The sequence below is a fragment of the Nomia melanderi genome, chromosome 4 (genome assembly GCF_051020985.1).
Source record: "Nomia melanderi isolate GNS246 chromosome 4, iyNomMela1, whole genome shotgun sequence".
In the NCBI taxonomy this organism is placed as follows: Eukaryota; Metazoa; Arthropoda; class Insecta; order Hymenoptera; family Halictidae; genus Nomia; species Nomia melanderi.
The window spans coordinates 8,405,907-8,428,028 of record NC_135002.1 but is presented as its reverse complement, the minus strand read 5'-3'; the positions used below and the strand labels follow the sequence as shown (position 1 = coordinate 8,428,028).

The 22,122-nt window shown below is 35.2% G+C and overlaps 1 protein-coding gene across 9 annotated transcripts in view; it reads right to left on the bottom strand.

The window, feature by feature from the left end:
• Window positions 1–3,693: 3,693 nt before the first annotated feature.
• The window catches only part of LOC116434992 (cholecystokinin receptor type A), a 57,052-nt gene continuing 38,623 nt past the window's right edge, over window positions 3,694–22,122 (bottom strand). For 6 of the 9 annotated variants that reach the window (XM_031994025.2, XM_076366759.1, XM_076366760.1 and 3 more), the window contains 7 exons: window positions 17,603–17,800; window positions 16,748–16,933; window positions 15,745–15,917; window positions 11,727–11,954; window positions 7,262–7,506; window positions 6,456–6,586; window positions 3,694–5,058 (listed from right to left, as the gene is read on the bottom strand). In XM_031994025.2, the coding sequence (XP_031849885.1) occupies window positions 5,021–5,058; window positions 6,456–6,586; window positions 7,262–7,506; window positions 11,727–11,954; window positions 15,745–15,917; window positions 16,748–16,933; window positions 17,603–17,800 (1,199 nt within the window). In that variant the 3' untranslated portion in view covers window positions 3,694–5,020. The remainder of the gene's footprint in view (window positions 5,059–6,455; window positions 6,587–7,261; window positions 7,507–11,726; window positions 11,955–15,744; window positions 15,918–16,747; window positions 16,934–17,602; window positions 17,801–22,122) is intronic. The other 3 variants (XM_031994026.2, XM_076366764.1, XM_076366765.1) reach the window with 3 other exon arrangements.

Genomic DNA, 22,122 nt, shown 5'->3' with positions numbered 1-22,122 from the left:
TAAAGAAATTGTAGTTCCATAGTAACAGGAAAATTCGGAAATAGATTCGACACATGCAAATCTACTGGGAGCAAATATTTTTCCCTGAAGAAGGATTCTGCTATTAATCCGTGTTATTATCGTAAAGCCGCGACTGTGTGAATAAGGATATTCAAAGATCTCGAGAAGAACGAATAATGGCAAATTGTGTACCGATTTGACAATAATGTTTGCTATATTTAAGATACGAATTGTTTGCGTTCCGTGCCTGTGACGGAGTTTCCCGGTTCGCGTTTTTTCAATTTTCCTGGGAAGACCGACGCATTCTTTTCCAGGAATTCTACAATTTTTAACATTTTTCTATATCAACGTAATAAAACAAACAATACGGAATCATTACTAGGAATTTCCCATATTACCACTGCCTTTCTAAAGTCATGAAAATTACTATTACCTAATATTCGGAGACTACAAGTTTTCGTCGTGCTAAATAATTTAATGATTCCGTTGACGAACGTTCAAAGATCAATTGTTATAGATCATTAAATTTGTTTTTTTTCTGTTGACTTCAGTGTCAACAAACAGTTACCGGGAATATCGATTTGAAATTGAAACGAGTACTTTCTCCCCTCAGTAATTGTTTGGTGCCATTAAAAGTACCGAAGAGATTTTAATCTTCAACTTTGCATAATTTGTCCTGCGCGCGTAATTTAAAATCGAGCAGGAAGTGTGGTTATGGTTACACGCAGAATAATGAATATACAGACAATGTTTTACGGCGTATATAATGGTTCACGGTGTGTACACACAGGAAATTTTCAGACGAGCACGTCGTATGGGACACCTATAGTGCGCCAAGTGATCATTAATTTACAGGACACCGTCTAAGAGAATGGCGGCAGGTAATAGAACCTGCCACGCGAGTGAAGAATATGTATTATTACATTGAGTAAGTAGATACTTTGACCACTTTGTAAATGGACACGACGAAAGTTTCAAGCGGAATTTACTGTATAAATACATATTCCCGAAGCGTTGTCTCTCCTCGCGCTACGAAGCGTTAAAAAATTTAATTAGGAATACGAGAAGTAGTTAGGAATTACGTTAACAAATTTCAATTAAAAGTCTAGTTAAGGAATTTTAGTGGAAATTATTAACTAAAAGTCTAGTTAAGAAATTTTAATAAAAACATTTTAACCAGCTGCTGCGATACTGCTGATGGATACTGTTAAGAAATTTCAATTTAAATTGTTCAATATTATATAATATTACCTTCCGTATCACGGGGTATTGAACTGTGTTAATTAAGCCAGCAAATGACATTCTTGTTTCATGCGACAATGAATCAACCCGATGGTGGAATTACCTGCTTTTTAACCCGTGAATTTTTGAACGCGCAAAATGGTGGTTAGCCAACGTAAAATTGTTTTACTTGGCGTGTGACTGACAAGCTGAGCTACTAAATCAGAATCGCACTTGGAACGGAAGAGTTGGAACAAGTTCATTCTTTGGAATCGCTGGAAACACAGACAAAATTGGGATCAAAGGGAACTCTTAGAATGAAGGTAAGCTGAGTTTAATTTTGCATTTTACAAGTTGAGACTTCTAATTTATCTTTCATTGTTATTTCTTTATTCGAGGTATTCGCTTGTCAAGGCGATTAATTGTATAAAAAGATTAGAAAAATTTAATGCAATCATATACATAATGAAACAACTGAAAATACTCAGAAAGTGGAGTTGATTACTTTGACCTGCGACTCATTATGATAAATTGTTAATAATTAAGTGGTAACGAACATCTTCATTTTTTATAATAAATTGTAATACATGTTCAAGAAGTTTTAAAGAGTTTAGAAATCTAATACATTTAACATTTCGTATTTTATGATAAACATTCGTTAAAAGCTTGACAAATTTTCAAATCAGATCTCATGGGTGCATGTATTAATGCGTGTAGCATCTCAGCTATTATAGAATGGTACTTCATTTCGCTTTTGAAAATGAATGAATGCATTACTTAATCTAAATCGCTGTGCAGAACCGTGTGTATTCAAATTTTCAAAGATACAGACAGTTAAGGAATACCATTTCACGTCGCTTTAATGAATAATTATCTCTGCAGCTGTTACGTTACACTTCCTGTGCTTTTTATCCATTTAATTTGCGAGCCAACGCTGCAAGGTGAGCAATTTGCATTTGCAACAATTAGCCATTTAAACGAACATTTTCATTTGCATTCGCGACGATTCGTCAACCAACGGTTAATCCTGCGAGGACGGTCCTTGAATCTCTGATTTATGAAACTTAAACGTTATCATGCGTGCAATATATTATATCTCGTCACTGCGGCGTATATGCATATGCAAATCTTCATTTCCATCGTGAACAATAGGAGAATTATAAAAAAATAGAATTTCATTTACTGGATTAAATAGTTAAGGTCACGTTGCCGATATGCTTGAGCCGCTCCGATTTCGTTGATTTTCAAATATCTGGAATAATTATTATTACTGAACCAGGAAGCTAATTATTATTGTTAAATGAACAAATTTAATTATCAACGTGTTCAATAATTAAAGAGTAATACACGGAAGAATGAAAAGCTCGATATGATTTTGCATTAAAGATCTTTGGTTAAAGGAAAAACGTAATAATCCACGGTATGTTTTCTGCTTTATTAGATTAAAAGTCAATATCCATCAACATTTCCCACGCGTTCAGCCAATAATCTCTGTTTTATAGGTGAAGTGCGTATTAATAAAAAATTATCGACCGTTAAGGGGTAAACGGTGCCCGTTAAGACCTCAATTTATTTCAGAATAATTTAGCCCTAAGTCAGATCGTAACAGAATTCTCGCGGAGTTCAAATAAAGTAAGCGATACCGGCGCACTTTCATAATCATTGTCGCGAGGTACTCCTTTATACTCCGTTGGCACGCCGACGCGAACCTTTTACCCTCATCCCAGTTCCATCAGAAACGATGAAGCGTGAGCGATTCCCGTTGCGTTGGATTAAAACACCCATTTTATATAAGTAACGTTCCATTCGTTTCTTTTACCTTGAACACCTCGATACAAGCAGTAAAACTCATCAAACAGACTGCACTCGATATAGGGTGTCCCTTTTATTTCGTACACCTCGATGCAATTTTCAAAAACCATTAACTCCTTGCCTTGTAATAACGTGCGAGACTCGTGACGAACATTTTCAATAGAATTTACCGAACAAAAATATTACTCGATTCTTGTGAATATAAATGAAATATTATTCTTTTGTTATTGATTATTATATTGCAGGGAAAACGTAGGCGTAGAATGTGCATACAATTTTTCTCTTTTTTTCAACCAATTATTACTGACAAAGTTGTCGCATCGATCACTGTTGAAAAATGAATCATAGGGTAAGGGGTTAATTCGTCGTTTTACATTTTAGAAAGTAACCTCTAAAAGAATATCAAATAATATTTACATTCGATCGAACATAAGAATAACACGATAATAAAAATTTGTTGTCGCTATTAAAAGATCACCGTACGTCTCGGAAACCTAAAAGAAATTATTCAATTTTGCACTTTATGTTTTTGACAATGGTTGGAGATATGAAATTAATTCGGGATATTTAGGGGGATATTCGAATCAATGATAGCTCGGGCCATTGTTCAAACATATTTCATTACATGCAGTTTCATATTTATTATTTACAGTTGCTTTTTCGTTCGTTCAATAACAAATATCTTTTTTTACAATTGTCGTTGCTTATGTGTACCACTTATGAATAAAACATTCCTTGGGATTCCTAAAATTGCGTTCGGACAATCTTGATTCTCATTTCGCGATACAAAATGATAATGATGCTGTACGTGTCTATATACAAGTGTCAATCGCGTTACGTGCTAGCGGCTAATCGAATAATTAGAAAAATAAAGGTTATATACAGGGGAGCCTTCCATAGAACCGATGCAACTTGAATGAAATCAGTATTTTCGTTTGAAACGATATTGATTATTTCTGAAGAGATAATTAAATCTATCAAATGTGCAATTAATATGTTTAATCATTTCCAAATTGATGTGATTTAAAAACCAATAAATATGTTATCAATAAATAATTAAACAAACTACATTTATCAAAGAAGAAGTAATTATACTATATCTTCGAAAATTTATTCATCGAACACTTGCCCACAACTTCCTATCAGTTGGAACATGAGAGGCTTCACTGTAGTAATTCAATATTTGTGTCAATATATTTCTTTCAATATATTGACCACCGGTCACTCGTGTAACTCCTGCGTCACAAATTTCTAGTTAAATTAATTAATAAATTACAGGGGACAATATTTACATCACTATTCTCGTTCACGTTGAATATCAGTCTAAATTTCATACAAAATTCATAATGCGAAATTATACAGTCACCAATTACAACAATGTTTCCTATAATTGGTTCGTTTACTTTAAAAGTAGTATAAATCCATTCCTTTTGATTTCAGATTTTAAACTGCGTTCCCATCGAACGACAACGAAATATCAATCGACCAACACGAACGGATCATTTAAAATTACAAATCAATTATAAATTATAAAACTTCATATTACACTTCACATCATTCTTTTCCTAAACTTTAAAAGAAATCGACTCACGCCACTTTCAAATTAAACAAGTCCAATACTTTCAGCGCGCGAACACCACTTTGTTTATGTTTTTGTCCTCCATTTACTTTATCGACGAACTCTTGAGTAACAAGAAACATTCGATCTCAAGATGTGTTCGTGAAAAGTTTAAAAGTACATCCCTCGAGACGCGATTCCAGATTTCCAGTTCCGTTACAAGTGGAAGTCCTTAATAGGATTTCCTTGGCATCAGTCGTACAGAAAATGGCGGCTTGATCCCGACGATCGAGGCCCTTGATCGTTCCCAGTCCCGCTCTTGGACGAGCGCCATGATATTTTTAAGAAAAAGTCGTCCTGTTCGTCACCGCTTTGCAATAACATTACGTTCGATCTGAGATTCTCGTTGCACGACGCGTTCTGCTTGTACTAGACATGATCTTCCTCCTCCAAGAGTCTTACTACCTCTGAAAACAAAGTTATCCTGAAAGTTCCGAAGTCAAGTGGCTCTCCACTCTAGCGTCGCGTACCGCTTTCGCGGTGAAAAGAAACAATTGATGTTACACTCTCACAGAAGGTCAATATTGAACAATGGACAAATAAATTAAACTAAACGCTTTTCTCGTGACCACTTCTTTCATGATTTTTATTAAATGGATGATTCAATGAACTGTTAAATAAATTCATTGAATTATTAAACGTATTATTATATAGCAAGCAAGCACACATTCGCTTTCATTGTTTACGATTTCGAAAGGTTCGAATATGACGACTATTTTCATTTTTCTTTGAAATATCCAATATTCCATATTACGCGATACAATAATAATCACTTTATTCGATCTACATCGAACATTGTGTTTCATCGTTTCGCACTTTTCACGTTTCTGAATTCACATGGTTCATAACGCGATGAATAATAATGCGGATAATAGTCAACGGATTATTCATTTTTTATTACTTTGTCTTTCCCATCGATGAATTCGTTTTTCGCCTTCCAGTTCAATTTTTGTGAAATGAATTTCCATAGACAGCAGCGATGCGGGGCTAGTTTTTAATTATCTTCTGAAACTTAGAACCGCTGGCGAATGCTGTTTCGCTAAACTTCACGCTCTAGCGCAAAGTGAACGAAAGCGAGGGACGAACTCTTCGGGAAGTTTAGAACGTAAACGTATCGAAAACGTCGAGGCTCAGTATGAAACTGGGGAAAAGAACGAAAGTATTGGAACACAGTTTGGGAATTATCGTTTATCGAATTAACGACCGGATGGAAGTTATGAAAATGGGCTTCGTATTTCCAATAATCTAAACGGACGGCTATCCGCCGGCGTTTCAACACTGAATTTCGTCTTCTCGCGTATTCGGATCAAATTGTTCACCCTTTGAACGTAAAGATTGTACATAGATGATGAAATCTCGATATGATTTACTCTAAAAGAAAGGGAGCTTTTAGTTGAATAGCTTCTCACGAGAGTATTGATTTATTCTGTAGCTATTATTTATAAATCGTATTAAATATTAATTCAATGTATGCTTGCGACGTGTACTCGTTTTACTAGAATAATCGAATTTGCTTTTCATACCTTCAAAATATGGATAATGATGGATAACAAATATGATTTAAAAGTGCCATTTTTTTCGTGTGATTAATCTTTTTTAGTTATCGAATTTAAGGAATTTATTTCGTGAATTCGGTGAATGTACTGAATTAGTCATTATACTGCATTATTGAGTTAAATGATATATCGAAATTGATCGAAGAGGAAGCAGCAGACGTTCGTGCAAGAATAAGGTGTTTAAGGCATCCCATACGGTGGAAAATAGTATCGAAATTTATGTCGGTACAGAATCGAATGTATATTACCAGATTTAGCGACGAGCGAAGTTTTCGCGAGATAAATCGTCGATTCGTTTCCACTTAGTTCGCTGTTGTTCCCAACTTGTATCGCGTTCTTTGTTGACGTCATGGCTACATCGCTGTTTCTGCATCCCACTCTGAAAATGTACGAATTTTTAATGAGAAACACACAATCATTAGCTTCCCTTCGTGAAAGCATGCCGATTAAAAATTTCGTGAATACCGGTGAACGCCGATGAAAGGTTTATCGCATCCTTTTCGCGTGAAATCGTGTAACAATTTGTGGATTCGATCTGCTACGTAAAAACTCACAAATTAGCAAATAAAATAAATTGAAAGTTTGAATCTTCCAATATTAATAATCATATAAATACGATAATTACTAAATAAAAACAGTAGCGTTAAAATTTGTTCCCTTTTAAAGACAACGATTTTCGATAATTAAACTAAAGATACGATTGTTGAATTTTGCTCAAAATGCTGTAACCTTTAAACATCCATCAGAATAAAAGTTTTTAATTTGTCCAACGAAAATCAAAGAAAAACTGCAATCTTGAATTGTACTCTGATGTTTCACGTTTAACGTTTCATAACAATGCAGACCTGCGTGTAAACAATTTTTGATCCATCAAGATCAAAATTTGTCGTTTATTCAAAACAGAACCAAATAGAATGCGCTATTTATAAATCCTATTCAAAATTGCTATTACACATTACAATTCCATAATAAAACAAGAGCTACGTTCAACGCGTCGAATGTCGAAAGTGCGCGAAGAGCAGAGAAACACGAAACGGCGGATGCCATTGATTACCTCCAGCACCGGTGACAGTTGAAAAGGCCCAGGAACGCTTGGCGGAACTTTCTGTTCATGAAACAGTAAGTGATGGGATTGCAGCAACTGGAAACATAGGCGAGTAAGTGTACCAAGCTAATGCCGGTACTCCCGACCACAGAATATACCAATTCTGGGGCGAAAAGATGCCAGGTATTGATCACGTGCAGCGGTGCCCAGCAAATGAAGAACTCCAACACAATTACGAACAGCATTCTGATTACCTGCAATTCACATACACCGAGAGCCTCAGCCAATCAACCGTTACGCTTCGAATATGATCGGCCAGCTAAAAATCCTCTTTCAATTTTCTGCGTGAGTTTTATAGTGCCCTGCCAGTTCGAGGATAACGGTAAAGTGAACTCCTTCCAATTAAACGGAACACCGGAAACCATTTCTTAAACCGTTCATCGCGAAAAATAATTCTATCCATCGTCTATCGATGTTTCAACCCTTCGCGCGCGAGATGAGAATTTCGATTGCCATTTGGTACAATAAAATTCTGAAGTTTCATATTCTGTATCGCATTTTTTTATTGTTTAGTAATGTGTGAAGTTTTGTTTTTTAATTTACTTATTAACATTTATATCGATGTTTCAACCCTTCGCGCGCGAGAGGCGAATTTCGATTGCCATTTGGTACAACAAAATTCTGAAGTTTCATATTCTGTATCACATTCTTTTATTGTTTAGTAATGCGTGAAGTTTTTTAATCGAAAATAGTATTGTTTTTTCATTTATTTATTAATTGTTATGGGGTAGGAAGATATAAAAGGAAACCTTCTTGCAAAGTTACTAGCTTGCTCCAAAAAGGAACCATCGTGATCGATTATATTTTATATTTTAGAAATGTATAAATTAATTAATTAATTATCTCTGTCGATAATTCCTTCGATTAACTAAAATTACAATGTAACCTTTGACAATTATATCAATGGTCACACGATTAAGTTTGTTGCGTTTGATCACGTTTACAATTTCTCTAATACCATTGCGTCTATCTAAATTAATTTTCTCAATTTAGCTGTCTTCTCATTTTTCCAATAGCGCCTTCGAATTCGGGGAAAATGCAACCGACCTGTAAACTGCATATTTCGACTTTTTCATTATTTCGTGGACAGCTCGATATCGTTCACAAATTTCGGTTACATTATTGTTTTTCACTCTGCCGCAAGTGTTTAAGGGTTTCGAAACATTAATATTCAAGAGCCGTGATATTGTGCAGCACTTTTTGTTTTTGAAACTGCACACAATTTCAGCACAATATTGCCTCGGAAATTCGTGAATTTTAAACCTCTCTCTTGGTACTTCAAAGCGTGCACCGTATAATGTATTCGCGTGCTAACTCTCGATAGAAGTACAAAAATTCATTCTGTTTCTAATTGCTGCTTTGTGAAACACTCGGAGCATGGTGAAATTAATTAATTAAACTTTCTTCTGCACAGTGACACCTTAATACGTTAATTGCCCCACGTTCTCACGAACTGCTCTTTAACGTTATGCTGAATAATAAACAGTGCTTCGCTCGATCATTTTCTATATGATATTAATTACAAAATAACAGAGAATAGAAAATACTCTTTATCAAATAAAATCCACGCACGTTTTCTCTTAGTCCGCATTTAAAATAACATCGATTTTGTTGATTCCGGACGTAATTGAATTTGCATTTGATATTTAATCTGTTAAGAACGATATTTACCAGCGTAGTATTGTATCGTTTGATGTATAAAATTCTTTTAATAAAATCATGGAATAAATGTTCCAACAGTAAATTCAGAATTTAACGGACATTTCGCGAAGAATTATGCCTCCCCGGCGAGAAATCAATTTTTGAAAAGTACAAATGCTTCTATTTCCCGTAGCAAAAGAATTCATTAACTTCTTTAAATTACACGTTGCTAATCTGTTTCGTTTTAATAAGATAATTGAATATACAATCCGAGTGATTCGTGTATTTCAATTTTTGTTCTATTCTATAGCATTACAAAGTTACGCACAAAGAACCAGAATTTCAAAGGTTGACGTCACCTCTTTAAAGCTATTTCCGGAGTACAATTGAATATGGCTCGAGCATCTAAAGAGTTGCGCACGTCGAAATTGCACAGCGTTTTCCGTTTCAACTATTCTACATAGTTCCTGCCATGAAATGTATTACTTATCCACGGAGTTTCCGAGAAGCCCTCCTGTACGCGTACAAACTTCACTTTCAAAAGCTAAGAAACTATTAATGTATCATTATGTAAGGTATGCGAGAGATTGAGGTGTGAATGAGGAATGTTTATAGCCGAGCGATAGGAGTGTAGGGCACGCGAGAGATTAGGGTGCAAATGAACAGTGTTTATGACCGACCGATAGGGATCGAGTGACTGAGAAGAATGTTTAGGACCGAGTGACAGAGCTTGAGAGATCGAGTTACGAATGAAGAGGGTTTTGGGGATCGAATGTTGAAGACTGTATGAGTGAGAGGATGAGTGCAAGAGAAAGATAGAGTAATTGGGAACGAAATAAGATGCGTGAAGGCAGCGAAAGGAAGGGGCAGTCCGAGACAAGCGTTGGAAGAGTCAAGAAGTATTAAAAGTGTATTGACCCTTTGCACTCGGAAGTATTTCGTTAGCAATACTTAACATTCTCTAACTAGACAAAGACGATGGTTCCTTTTCAAATGAATTCAAAGAGAAATCACGGGTAAATTAAGAAACAAAGCTTTTTTATCCCAATATTTCGCGCACTGATGCATCATACATAGTTCAATATTAAATATTAAATTTTCTAATTTTACTGCGTCAAATCAAATGGCGACTGAAGGTCACCTCTCGAGTGCAAAGGGTTAAAACCCCGAGAGTATTGCTTATTACACCTCTCCTACAGAGTATACATTGAAAATCGTACAATTAATTAGCCCCTATAAAATATCAAGTTATCATTCCCACTGCAAAATCAATATTCGTTCAATTTCGGTCGGAAATAAAAATGTCAAATGAAAAATAATAACACGCGAACATGAAAAATCACTTTCCTATTCCACGAGCAAGTTTACTTTTTATATTTCTGCTACGAATGTTATAGATGAGAGGGAACATGGGGCAAATTTCGAATCACTCTGTATTTTTCCTCTGCGAGAGGTATAATAAAAAAGTTCAATTTACGAGCAGCGATGAAAACTAATATTGAATGATTGGTTTCCAAGTCGTCGGTCGTGTCGATATGAAATTCTACTATAATTCTATTTTGCAGTGGCTATGGAAAATGTTGCCCGCAATGGTGAACTTCAATCGCTCCCATACGGATGCGTACTGGATTAAACTGTTCCTACTTTAATCGAGTCCCTCGCGATGTAACCAGTTTCGCAGTTCAGTCCTCGTGCGCGTTTCTGTTTGACCAAGCTATGAAACCAATGGAACAGATATTGCCGAGTACGCGACTGGGAATGCGCTAAAGCGGAGAGTGCGCCAATGAAAGTTCAGTAAAGGCGAGTCCTTTAAAAATGCACGAAGTGATAAACGTTCGAATCGACTTGACGATGGATTTCCTCGATTTGGAGTCCCTTGACGGGATTTCGTTTGTTATGTTAATCAGATTGCGATTAATTAACCGTTTGAGTGCTGAGCGCTGTAGCGCTCTTCTTGTGTTGTGCCAAAATTGCGGAGAGCGCGGTGGCGCTTCTGTTTATCGGTACCAATTATAATTTTCTCACTATATTCTTCAAGAAATAAATCAAAGTAAATTTATTTGAATAAATGTTATTTTCTGATATTTTTTTTGTATTTTTTATATTTTTTTTTTTTTTTTTTTTTTTTTTTATTCAATCACTTCCGCATTTTTGGTAAATATCCACAAAAGTTGTTTAGCATCCAAATGGTTAAATAATTCAGATAATAATCAAATCATAAGTCGTCGAAATTTAAATACATAATTAAACAATTCGTTCATTTAGTAGTATATAAATTCAATTGAAAATTTAAGACGGGGTCTAACTTAATATTATCGATTGGAGATCAAATATTACTCGATTTATTAAGAAACTCAATATTACTTTAACATTTGTTATTTTATTTCGAATTTCAAGTATGTCACATCCGATTAAAATCACTTTATCGAATGATTCTATCGAAAAGATATTATTTTAACTTCTATTACTGTTTATATGAACTTTTAATATTTATTTTCATGTATCCTGTTTTGTTATCTTTAGACGAGTAATTCTTTTTTTCCAATCTTTTCCTGTATGTGTATCTTACAGAAATCAAAAATCTTACTTGCCATCGTTTATTTCTTTCTGCATTTGTTTCGCTTGAAGAAACAAAACACACGCATATCTTTTTATTTTTTCCCTTTAACTGCTCATTCTTCAGAGAGAAGCAAATGAGGCCAGCATTCAGGTATTCACCAGCCATATAACCGGCGTGCAACGTGCGAATAAGCTTAATCCAATCTTCGCGTACCTTCTTTTTAGCTTCGATGCTCTTGCCCACGTAATTACTGCGTATCGCGTGTCGCTGATCGAACGAAGAATTCGAGTCCTGTTGTTCATCGTTCGCGGTGTCCGACGTGTCTCTCGTTATGTAACTGTTTCCGTTGCTCCGGATTTGTATCCTCGATTCGGGGGGATATTCCGTGGCTGGACATTTGCCAGATAACGTCCTGGAAATCCTCGATTCCGGAAAGCGTACCTTTTTCAGTGAAACAATGAAAACGTTCCGTTGATTTACAAAATTCAGTGGAATGCTCCTCGATTGACGAAATTTGCCAACCCAATAAAGTAACATTTAAAGAGGCATACGTGTGATTTCAATTTGTTGCGCGTCGTTCGAGCAGAACATTGTTAAAAAATAATGACGTTAGAATCGGAGGTTCAGTCGACAAAATATTCGAAAGCGTTTGGAAAAGCTGAAGCACAAGCGTTTGACGTGGAATATTCCCTTTAATAAACTAATAATAACTTGGCTAGAAACAGATTATATCGATTCTGCGAAATTGCTTCGGACAGACCGTTTATGCGACGGCTATGGTAACCGTTCTGTCCGGAACCGGATTTCGAGCGAAGCGGCGTATCGTATCTCAACTGTGATTCCGCTTTCGTGCCGAAAAACAAACATTTTCGCCCACGCGATTATTAATTCGAAACTTTTTGCGCTACTAACGAGCGAACTTGCTCGCGCGTGTGCATTTATTGTGAAACTTTTAGCCGGTTTTATCAGCCGATGTTATTGCAATTGAATTCCTACTGCCCAAATTCGAATGTTTAAACTTACAGCATATTGATACGTTAATTCCACATTTAGCAAATAATTTCCTCACGAGATTCTATATTCATTAACAAAATCTTTTTTCAATTTGAACGTTTATCTTATGATTGAAGTAATATCGAAAATGGATTCGTTATTAAGATGCAAGTCAATTTTCGACTGAAGCGTTAGTATCATTCAATGATATTTTTATTCTTCGATGTGTTTAAAATCTATCGAATCGTTATTGATAGGGCTACTGAAAATTACTGCGACTTTGTAATGTCAGGTACGTTCTGTGCTTTAAAAGTAAAGGAACTTTGTAAGTACACTCATCTGTAACATTCGAAACAAAAGTTGCTTTTAATATATTGATACTTAACCCTAACCGAACCACGTTGTGACTTTGAGTCACATTTAGACTTTTTACTTAAGTTTTTTGATTATTTCATATTTCTAAAAGTTTCTTTGGTCTTTGAAAATTTGGACCCCGTAAACAGGAACAATAACATTTTAATTATTTCTTTTATTATCATAAACGGCTGAGAGTCGCATCGTGCTATGATTCGTTATAAAGACACGTGGCACGATTAGGGTTGATACGGTATTTATTAGTTTAAACAAGAAACGGAAGCTCGCGTGAAGCGATCGAGCTTAAAAAATACACGTACTTTATGAGGTTTTGCACAGTTAAGCCCCTTAAGGAAGATTATTGTTCGTGGGTCACGTAATGTGCCGAATAAAATGTCAAACTCGCACGTGAGCATACAAGATAAGAAGCTACGCGACAGAATTGCCAATGAAACGGTTTCCAGTGGGAACTTTTGCGAGTGGACGTTTCCTAATTACAATGGGGCTCGGTTAAATTCCACTGCCGCGAAATTGTAGAATTTAAGCGAGCATTACTGAACGTGGCAAATTCAATAATTATGCAAATAAGATTAATGTCGAACGAAGCGTGATAATGCGAGATGTCAGTTTCATGGTAACGTTTAAAGTGCCTTCATAATTAACTTCTCGTTTATTCAACCGACACTGTCAAGCAATTTCATCCACTTTACACAGTGAACTGTGTGGAGCGTATATATCACGTGTTTCACTTCGATCTTCCAAAGGTATATCATATATTCGGGAAAGATATATATTTTTTCTTTAAAATGAAATTCTCATCCGCATCGATTAAAATGTATAAAAAAATACAGTTCTTTCGAGGGAAGGTAAATACCGCACGTTTTCTCATCATCGAGAATTTTTTTCAACCCGATCGATCCGTTCGTAAGAGCGATGAAAGTACAAAATTGATTTATTTACTTCCAATTAGTAAGTTATGAAACTGAACTCTCATTCGATTCTCGTTTCTCTTTATTTGCGATTGTGCGTTAGCGTTCCCGCTTTTATTTTTTACAATCTCTCCTTCGACACGGCGTTTACTATAACGTACACAGGAATTTAGATGAATTTTACTGGAATTTACTGCAGCATGCCGACGATGGATGGTCTTTCGTTTAAATCTAATGATGTTCGAAATTAATAACTGTGAATGAAATTAATCTGTGCGCTGTGCGCGCCGGTTCGATCAGTTTTGCAGCTAGCGAACGATAAATAATTGTATAATACAATTTGCAACGTTCTTGAAAGACTTTTATGTTTCTGATATTTTCAACTTTTTTCATCTTTATTGTCTCTCGATGAATGAACTTTATTTCAGTACGACCGAAGTGAACGTGTAATTACACTGTTATAAATTTCTGTTTAAATGAAATAATAAGTCGCAAGTTATAAACTTCATTCGTTTATATTCTTTTACTCCCGTCGTTAGATTAAACACTGTACAAGATTTATTAAAACGAATGTTTCCTCCTGGACGTTAGAAGATTGTTGTCATCCCAGTAATAATTTTCTCCTTACACGAACATTATTATCCACCAGCGTATCTTCTATGCGTAATATAAGGCAAAGCAGAACGGAACAAGTTACATTATTCTCCGACTCCGTATTCACCCATAACAATGGAAAAGTTGGTCACAAAGTAAACTTTCTGATTGTTGTATCAATGTCCCTCGGAAACGGTGGAAGTTTAAAAAGAGAACTAATTTCTCTTGCATGTCATTTTCGATACGAAAATTCAATTTCATTAAACAACCACGCGAATGCAAAATATTATTCATTCGGTACTCGATTAACATCACAAATCTCTGCAAGTTATCAATTAATTTTTATATTTCATTCGAATAGCGATTACATTAGTTTCGCATTTAATAAACCAGGGAACACCTAAATTTCTCTGTTGTAATAAAAATCATTTTGATAAAACTCTGTTTCACGTTAGGCAACCTGATTATTCTCGTTCAATATATTCATGTCGACTTGTGAAAAACCGAGTAGCATTTAGAACGAGCAGAAGGGAATACTTGAATATTAAATTTTCATTTTCAGCGTCTGTTCGCTACGAAAATATTGAGTGCAGAAAATCTTTTACAGTGATTTTAGTTATTATTATATATTTACATAAAATATTATCGTGTTTAATTATTATTATATATTTACAAAGAATATTATCGTTATATATTTCTATATAACAATACTAGGCTTACCAAAAAATTCTGTTCGACAATATCACCTCAAGTCGTCCACAAATTACAATCACGCTGGTGAGTTCATTAGCAACAGAGGAATTCACATAGTACAATACATGGCGACCACCTAAAAGTAACTACAACTACAATCTCCTCCATTACCTTCAATTGAACTCGTTCAATTAATACGGTCAAAAACTATGTTTTGTACAAACAAGAATCGTATTTGATGAATAAATAACAAAAGAAAAGATAAAAAGAATAAAAGGCAATACGTTGCTAAGTGTTAACCCTTTGAACTCTGTAAGCTCCAATATTGCACCAGTTATAATATTAAATATTTTAATGAATCTTAAAGAAACTACCCTAAAATTATTAGATTCTCCACACAGCCAAATTTTGTACTAAGAAGGAAAATAAAAGATCGAAGAAATGTTATAGCATTTCTCATTTTCGCTAGGAATACTATAAAAATTAGTCGCAGTTGCTGAGAGATTACAAAACAACATGGAGTGCTAAGGGTTAATAAATCTGTGTACGGAAAGCAGAATATTTTCTTTTCATTGAAAAATGAACAGAACTTCCGGTAGGCCTAATATTTCCATTGCAAAGATCACAGTTTTTTTTTAAGATGACTACACTTGACTGCACTTTCTCACCCTGGATGGCATCTTGTGAGGTGTGTCTTGGAAGTATCCATGCGAAGTGGAAAATCCCCGCCTGAATCTCGAGGAGCCGCCGCAATCATTCAGAACAACCATCGTGTTGGATCCTCCATCACCCTTGTCGTACGATGAATCCCGCACCGTTCCACTGAATTCCGTCCTCTCGACTGTAATGCGGATTTGTTATTTGTTTCAATGCGGATTCTTCGTGAATAATGCTTCCATCTTTTTTAAATGGATTACGCGAATTCCCGGCGAAGTTCCTATGCATTCCGCGAGCGTAGAATCAGCAGAAAAGACTGTTGGAATATTTATTTCAACGGACAATCCGTCAGAATAATAATCCAAAACTCGACTTGAATCGAAACTTTCGAGCACATATAATATCACGAACACAATAGGAATCGAAAGATAATCTCCCGTAAAATCGTGATACACGATTTAAGCTTATCACGGTGAAAATTGAAACGATTATTTCAAGATCGATATTTTTTAAGTTGGCAATTTTGTTGTCGCTTTGAACGCGATATTTTGACAGCGATATGCTCGAACTGAGGACTGTTAGTTTTTGTTTTATAAGTTTCACTTTTGTATTAACACGTTGACTGCCACGGTGGTCATCGATGACCGGAGCTTCCAAATGACTTGAAAACAATTATACCTCGTAAGATAACTGACATGCAAGAAAAATGTTCTACAGCGTAAATAAATAGATAATAATGTAACTTAAGAATTGTAGTACCAAGTAATTGATAATCATTTCTTTTTATCTTCGTTATAACAGAAAAAATGACATAAAACGCTGAAGTTTTCTGCGGCGGTCAACGTGTTAAATTAGTTTCTCAGATATGATCGATCGTTCAAGCACTCGGATAAAATAAACAAATAACTTGGCGATTTTCATTTTACGAGAACTAGCTGCGATGTAATGCTGCATTACGATGCAATCGAATCGAATAATCGATGCAATAACCGTAAACACTTTCGGCGTACTTACGGCGTCGTTGACAACCGGACGTTTGCCGTATTTCCTGGCGTAATCCGCGCCAAAGTTCTGCCGCAATTAACGAATACGCCAGGCACATTACAATCAAGGGGATTAGGAGCAAAGTTGCGTCCAAAAATATGTTGTACACTCTCTCGGTCTCCACGTTAGGCCACTCTTCTCGACACTTGTGTCTTCCTGAAAAAAGTAGATACCGAACCTTCGAATTCTTCGTTGTTAACAAATAAGAAACATTTTTGTTCGAAGAAATGAAATTGCTATGATAAAAATTGTACATTCGATAATTTTACACAAATTCTATAATTCGATCGACTTTTATTTAATAAAAAACAAGGATTAAGTTAATACAACTAAATTTCATTGAAAATCCAATCAGAATGAAAATAGCCTATATCACGGGAGCAGCATTTAGTTTGAACGTTTCATTCGATTTCTGTGAATATTTCATCAAATGATAATTCGATATTGCAATTAATACTAGAACTAGCATTTAATACGATGGATATGTAATCCTTATGAAAATTCTAACAACAGATTATTTTCAATCTCTGCAGGCATTTATTATAGTATTCAAGTAAAACTGTTTATTTTCAAAATCATTTCGAATATTCGATGCTTCGAAGATATCGATAATTGCGAAACAAAAAACGAACCGAAACCAGTCGTTTTGATTGGTACGTAGTGCTAATGTTAATATACGTATAACAATTGTTCCATTTGTAATGATAACGCAGTCATTAATGTCGCAACGATCAAAACTAATGTCTCATTTCTCCTTTCGGCAGTGACGATTGAAATTGATTTCATTTTGAGATCGTTCGAAACGTCGGTGAAACAAGTTCGTACCGCCGCTTAAACTTTGGAGTTGAGAGAAAATCAAAATGGGCGCGGTCCATGTTAGACTCGCTGTCCATACGACGGCGATCATTTTGTAAGCGTGGAACTCGGTCTGCCAGCTCCTCGATTTCAGCGGTCTGCAAATAGCGAAGTATCGCTCCAATGAAATTGCGACGAGGGTCCAGACCCCCACAGACACAGACACAGCTGAAATAATAATAAGTAGACGGTTAATCGTAGTAAAATGGTAGATGCATAGCGTAAGTCTCGCGTTAATCGATTGTTATTATTTTGTTATACATATTAATTCATATGTACAAATGATTTTTAATTGTAATGTGAATATCTTTAAGATTCACATTTGGAAATAAAACAGAATGGAATTTTTAATATTGATGCGTTCAAATTAAATCATATGTATAAATGATTTTTAATTTTAATCTGTGTATCTTTAAGATTCACATTTGAAAATATAACAGAACAATGGAATTTTTAATATTGATGCGTTCAAATTAATTCATATGTATAAATGACTTTTAATTTTAATGTGAATATTTTTAAAATTCACATTTGAAAATATAACAGAACAATGGAATTCTTAATATTGATGTATTCAAATAAATTCACATATATAAATGATTTTTAATTCTGATGTGTATGTCTTTAAGATTCTCATTGGAAAATATAACAAAACAATGGAATTTTTAATATTGATATATTCAAATTAATTCATATATATAAATGATTTTTTTATTCTTAAGTCTTTAAGATTCTTATTGGAGAATATAACAGAAAATATAAATATTTAATATATAATATTCTCATTTAAAAATATAACAAAAATATAACAAAGATACTCATTTGAAAATATCATAAAACAATGGAGTTGTTAATATTGATGCACTCAAGTGATCATGGACGAAATGCTACGATATAAATAGAGATTAAATGGAAAAGCCTTTTGTTAGCAGTAATTTCACGGTACTCTTACAAGTGCACTTTATCATCGTTAACAAGTGGCCTTTAGAATTCAACCGAAATTACATATTTTGAAACCCATTAAGAGCATCGCAAACAAATCTGTCATTTCACGCGTGAAAAACGTTATTTCACTGGACAGTAAATTGAGTGCACTCCGGTGTTTATTTCAAGAATCAATTATGTCTAAATATTTGTCATCGAGTTCAATCATCAAAATTTGCATTTATATTAGGAGCCATAAGCGAGGAGTAACTTCGATCACAGCGAAAGTGCGCATTCTAAAATCGAAGCGATCGCGGTCATTTCATGACGTTGTTCGGGATCAATGAAAAATGTCGTTGTTCGTTATAAGAGTTTCATATAAAAACTTCGCGCTTTAAAACAATACAAGTTTATAAAAACGATATACTTCGAGTCGTAAATTGATATCGTAAATTGATAGAAAAACGTTATGTTACAACACAGTTGTCTCGTTAATAGTTCGAGACAACATGGAACGATAAGACTACATTTTAAGATGGTATAAAATTACGAAGTTATAAGCAGAGAAGCAAGAAGATAAGCAAGTTTCGAAACGATGCAACGTTGTAAAGGGCGAATGTTTAGAAACGGTGTGTATACTGAACTCTAAAACGTGTATCGGAGAGCGTATCGTTGGCAATGTTACCTTTGCATAGTGATATTTCTGGATTACGTATAATTGGTTGGTTCATGCGAATACTGCATTACGAACGAGAACAGACTGCACGGTTTTAAATATTTACGTTCGCCGTTAATTTTCACGGTGCCATATGCCTTAATAATTACGGACGATCTGTTTACTGCGCATTTGGACAATAATTGCATTATCTCGACGCGTGCATTGGAAGGTACGGATACGAAATTCGAGCACAACGTAATTCTCATGGAATAGTTCTTAGGATTTATGAATTCACTTTCCATGATACGTTCGTTGACTAGTGCAAATGATATTTTAAAATGTTAACACCTTTGAAAGAATGTTTTAATTAACCCTTAGTTTTATTTAACCCTTTGGACTTCTAAAGTTCTTCATTAGAAATATTCAACATTTTCCAATGGGATATAAACATTCGTTGAAAATTAATTTGAAGAGAAATTACGTTACTTTCTACATTACGATATAGAAAGTTTAATATTAAATATAAAAATTTACAATTCCACTCTATCAAACTAAGTAGCGACTAGGAGTCGCATTTCGAGTGGTAAGGGTTAAAATATTATGATAATTATACAGCATGTGTTAAAGATCATATTTCTCTTTCTCTGGCAGTATTGTTACAGATTGCGCAGTAATAAGTTTTAGCTCTTCCGTGAAACTACTTTTATAATCAATTTCCTTCGATCGTATAAGTATGTACGTTATTAAGTCGTTTATCTGCCCTGGCTAATTATAAATTCTAATATTGCAAGTGCTTTCCATAAGGAACATCCTGCAGTCCGTTAAGACGAGAAATTAATGAAGCGATTGTAAAGTTCTCCGTCGTTGTTTCCTTAACCGTTTATTCCACTTCTTCCGCAGTAGATTAAAACTTCTTTGTTCGACGTTCCCGCTCGTTTCTGTCGCTTTTCCCAAGTTCGATTTCTATTTACCGTAACACGTATTCAAATATATTTGTTTACTACCAGCAGAATTCATCATTTCCTAATAATTCCAGTGAAATACTGTACATTTTCGACCATTTGAACATTTCAAACAAATTAACGAAACGCGACGATTTATAATTACGTCGAAGAGATACGTACGTCTATAATTACAGAGGCAACGCAGGCAACAAACACATGAGACAATGAAGTAAATAGAGCACAAAGAAAGAATTTTCCATGGCAAGGACACTTCGAGCAATCGAAACGTGTAGTTTAAATTAACCCTTTGTAGGCTCGTGTGACTTTGAAATCACATACCTATTGGCATCCTGCTGATTTATTTCATTTTGCATTGCAAAGTGGCGAATAAAATCAAACAATTAATTAACTTAAACTTTTTTACACTCAGGCGTGAAAGTTCAACGTCACTGCAATTTCAAAATTACAAGGTATATTCGTATTAATACAATTATTGCAACTGTTGAATGCATTGTTCACTTCTATTTACAGGTTGATATTTCTTAATTTCATACTACATGCATCTTTTTATAGCCACGAAAAAGAATTTCGCCTGTAGAGAATTAGATTGGACCGAACGTTGCGCGAGATTTAAACGAACAGGATCTTCGTATCAGGTGTCGAAACGAACCTCGAATACGGAAACGAGAGATAAGATTAACCGCGATACACCGTGTTCCATTTACACGTATCGCGTAGCATATCTGAAATACTTTTAATCTCCGTTCAAGGATAAATATTTCAGGTGCGGGTGTGTACGTTCGACTGGGCGGAGAGTGCTTCCGCGCGGAGCTTTTTGCAGCTTGAGAGGTTCACGCTTCATTGCACCATTGCTTTAAGCCCTGGATCGTAAATGCCAAACGAAAGAATACCGATTCCTGGTGCCCCAGAGAAATTAATTTTATTGCTGCTAGTGGAACTTTGAATTAACGCGTGACGTTAGAGGGAAAAGAAAAAGAATGTAGAAAATGAAAAATTCAAACGATTCGATTTCCAGTGCGAAAAATAATATTTGTATGTTGATAGTAGTCTGTCCTGTTGTTTCTAATCAATCTTAAATCGATACTGATTTCCCATTGGTTTATTCAATTGTTCCTAGAAAAATGTTCATGTGCATCTTGGAAAATAGGAATTTGAAAATAGATTATTAGAGTACATATCCGAGCAATTGTATCAATGAGAACCGACGTATACGTTTGCCAAGTGATGTTTATAAAACTCAGTGCCGAATAATCATATTGACGCGTTCCGTGAACTTAGTGTTAACAGTGTTTTAATGTTTAATCTTTAATATCGTCCAGCGCAGCCTCGGATCTAGGAACACCGGAAAAAGTGAGGAACATCGAGTCCTCCACCTCGTAGCTTGGACATTTTCCTGGGTATTAAAGTACAAAAGATTAAACCACGGGTTTTATGTATTAACATTTACATCTACTACCTCGTACAACGCATAATTCGGTGTAATTAAAAGTTCAGGAAGTGTTTCATATTTCTTACTGTCTACGTGAAAATTTCGAGCGACGACATGTCTTTCTCCGTCGGTATTTTAATTAATGCGCGACCGTTATCAGGGCAAGCATCTTCCGAAGCTCGTTATTTACTTTTAGCAAACCAATACGACGCCTCTCGGGGGCCAACTGGAAACATAAATAATAAGTGAAACAGTACAACTGCAACGGAACAGGAGAAACACAGAGAGATAACCAATGACAAATAAAATCCTTTAACGTTACTCTAATTTACTAGGTTTTGATATGTCTCGTTTTATTCCTTTGTTACGGCGTGCCGGGCATCCTCGCCCGTGGACACGGCATTTCAATCAATAGAAACAATGCGTACCTTTGTAAAATCCGGAACAAAAACCATGGATCGTAGAGGAAGGATTATATAAAGGCACTCGAGCAGTTGGCATTCAACGCGCTCCT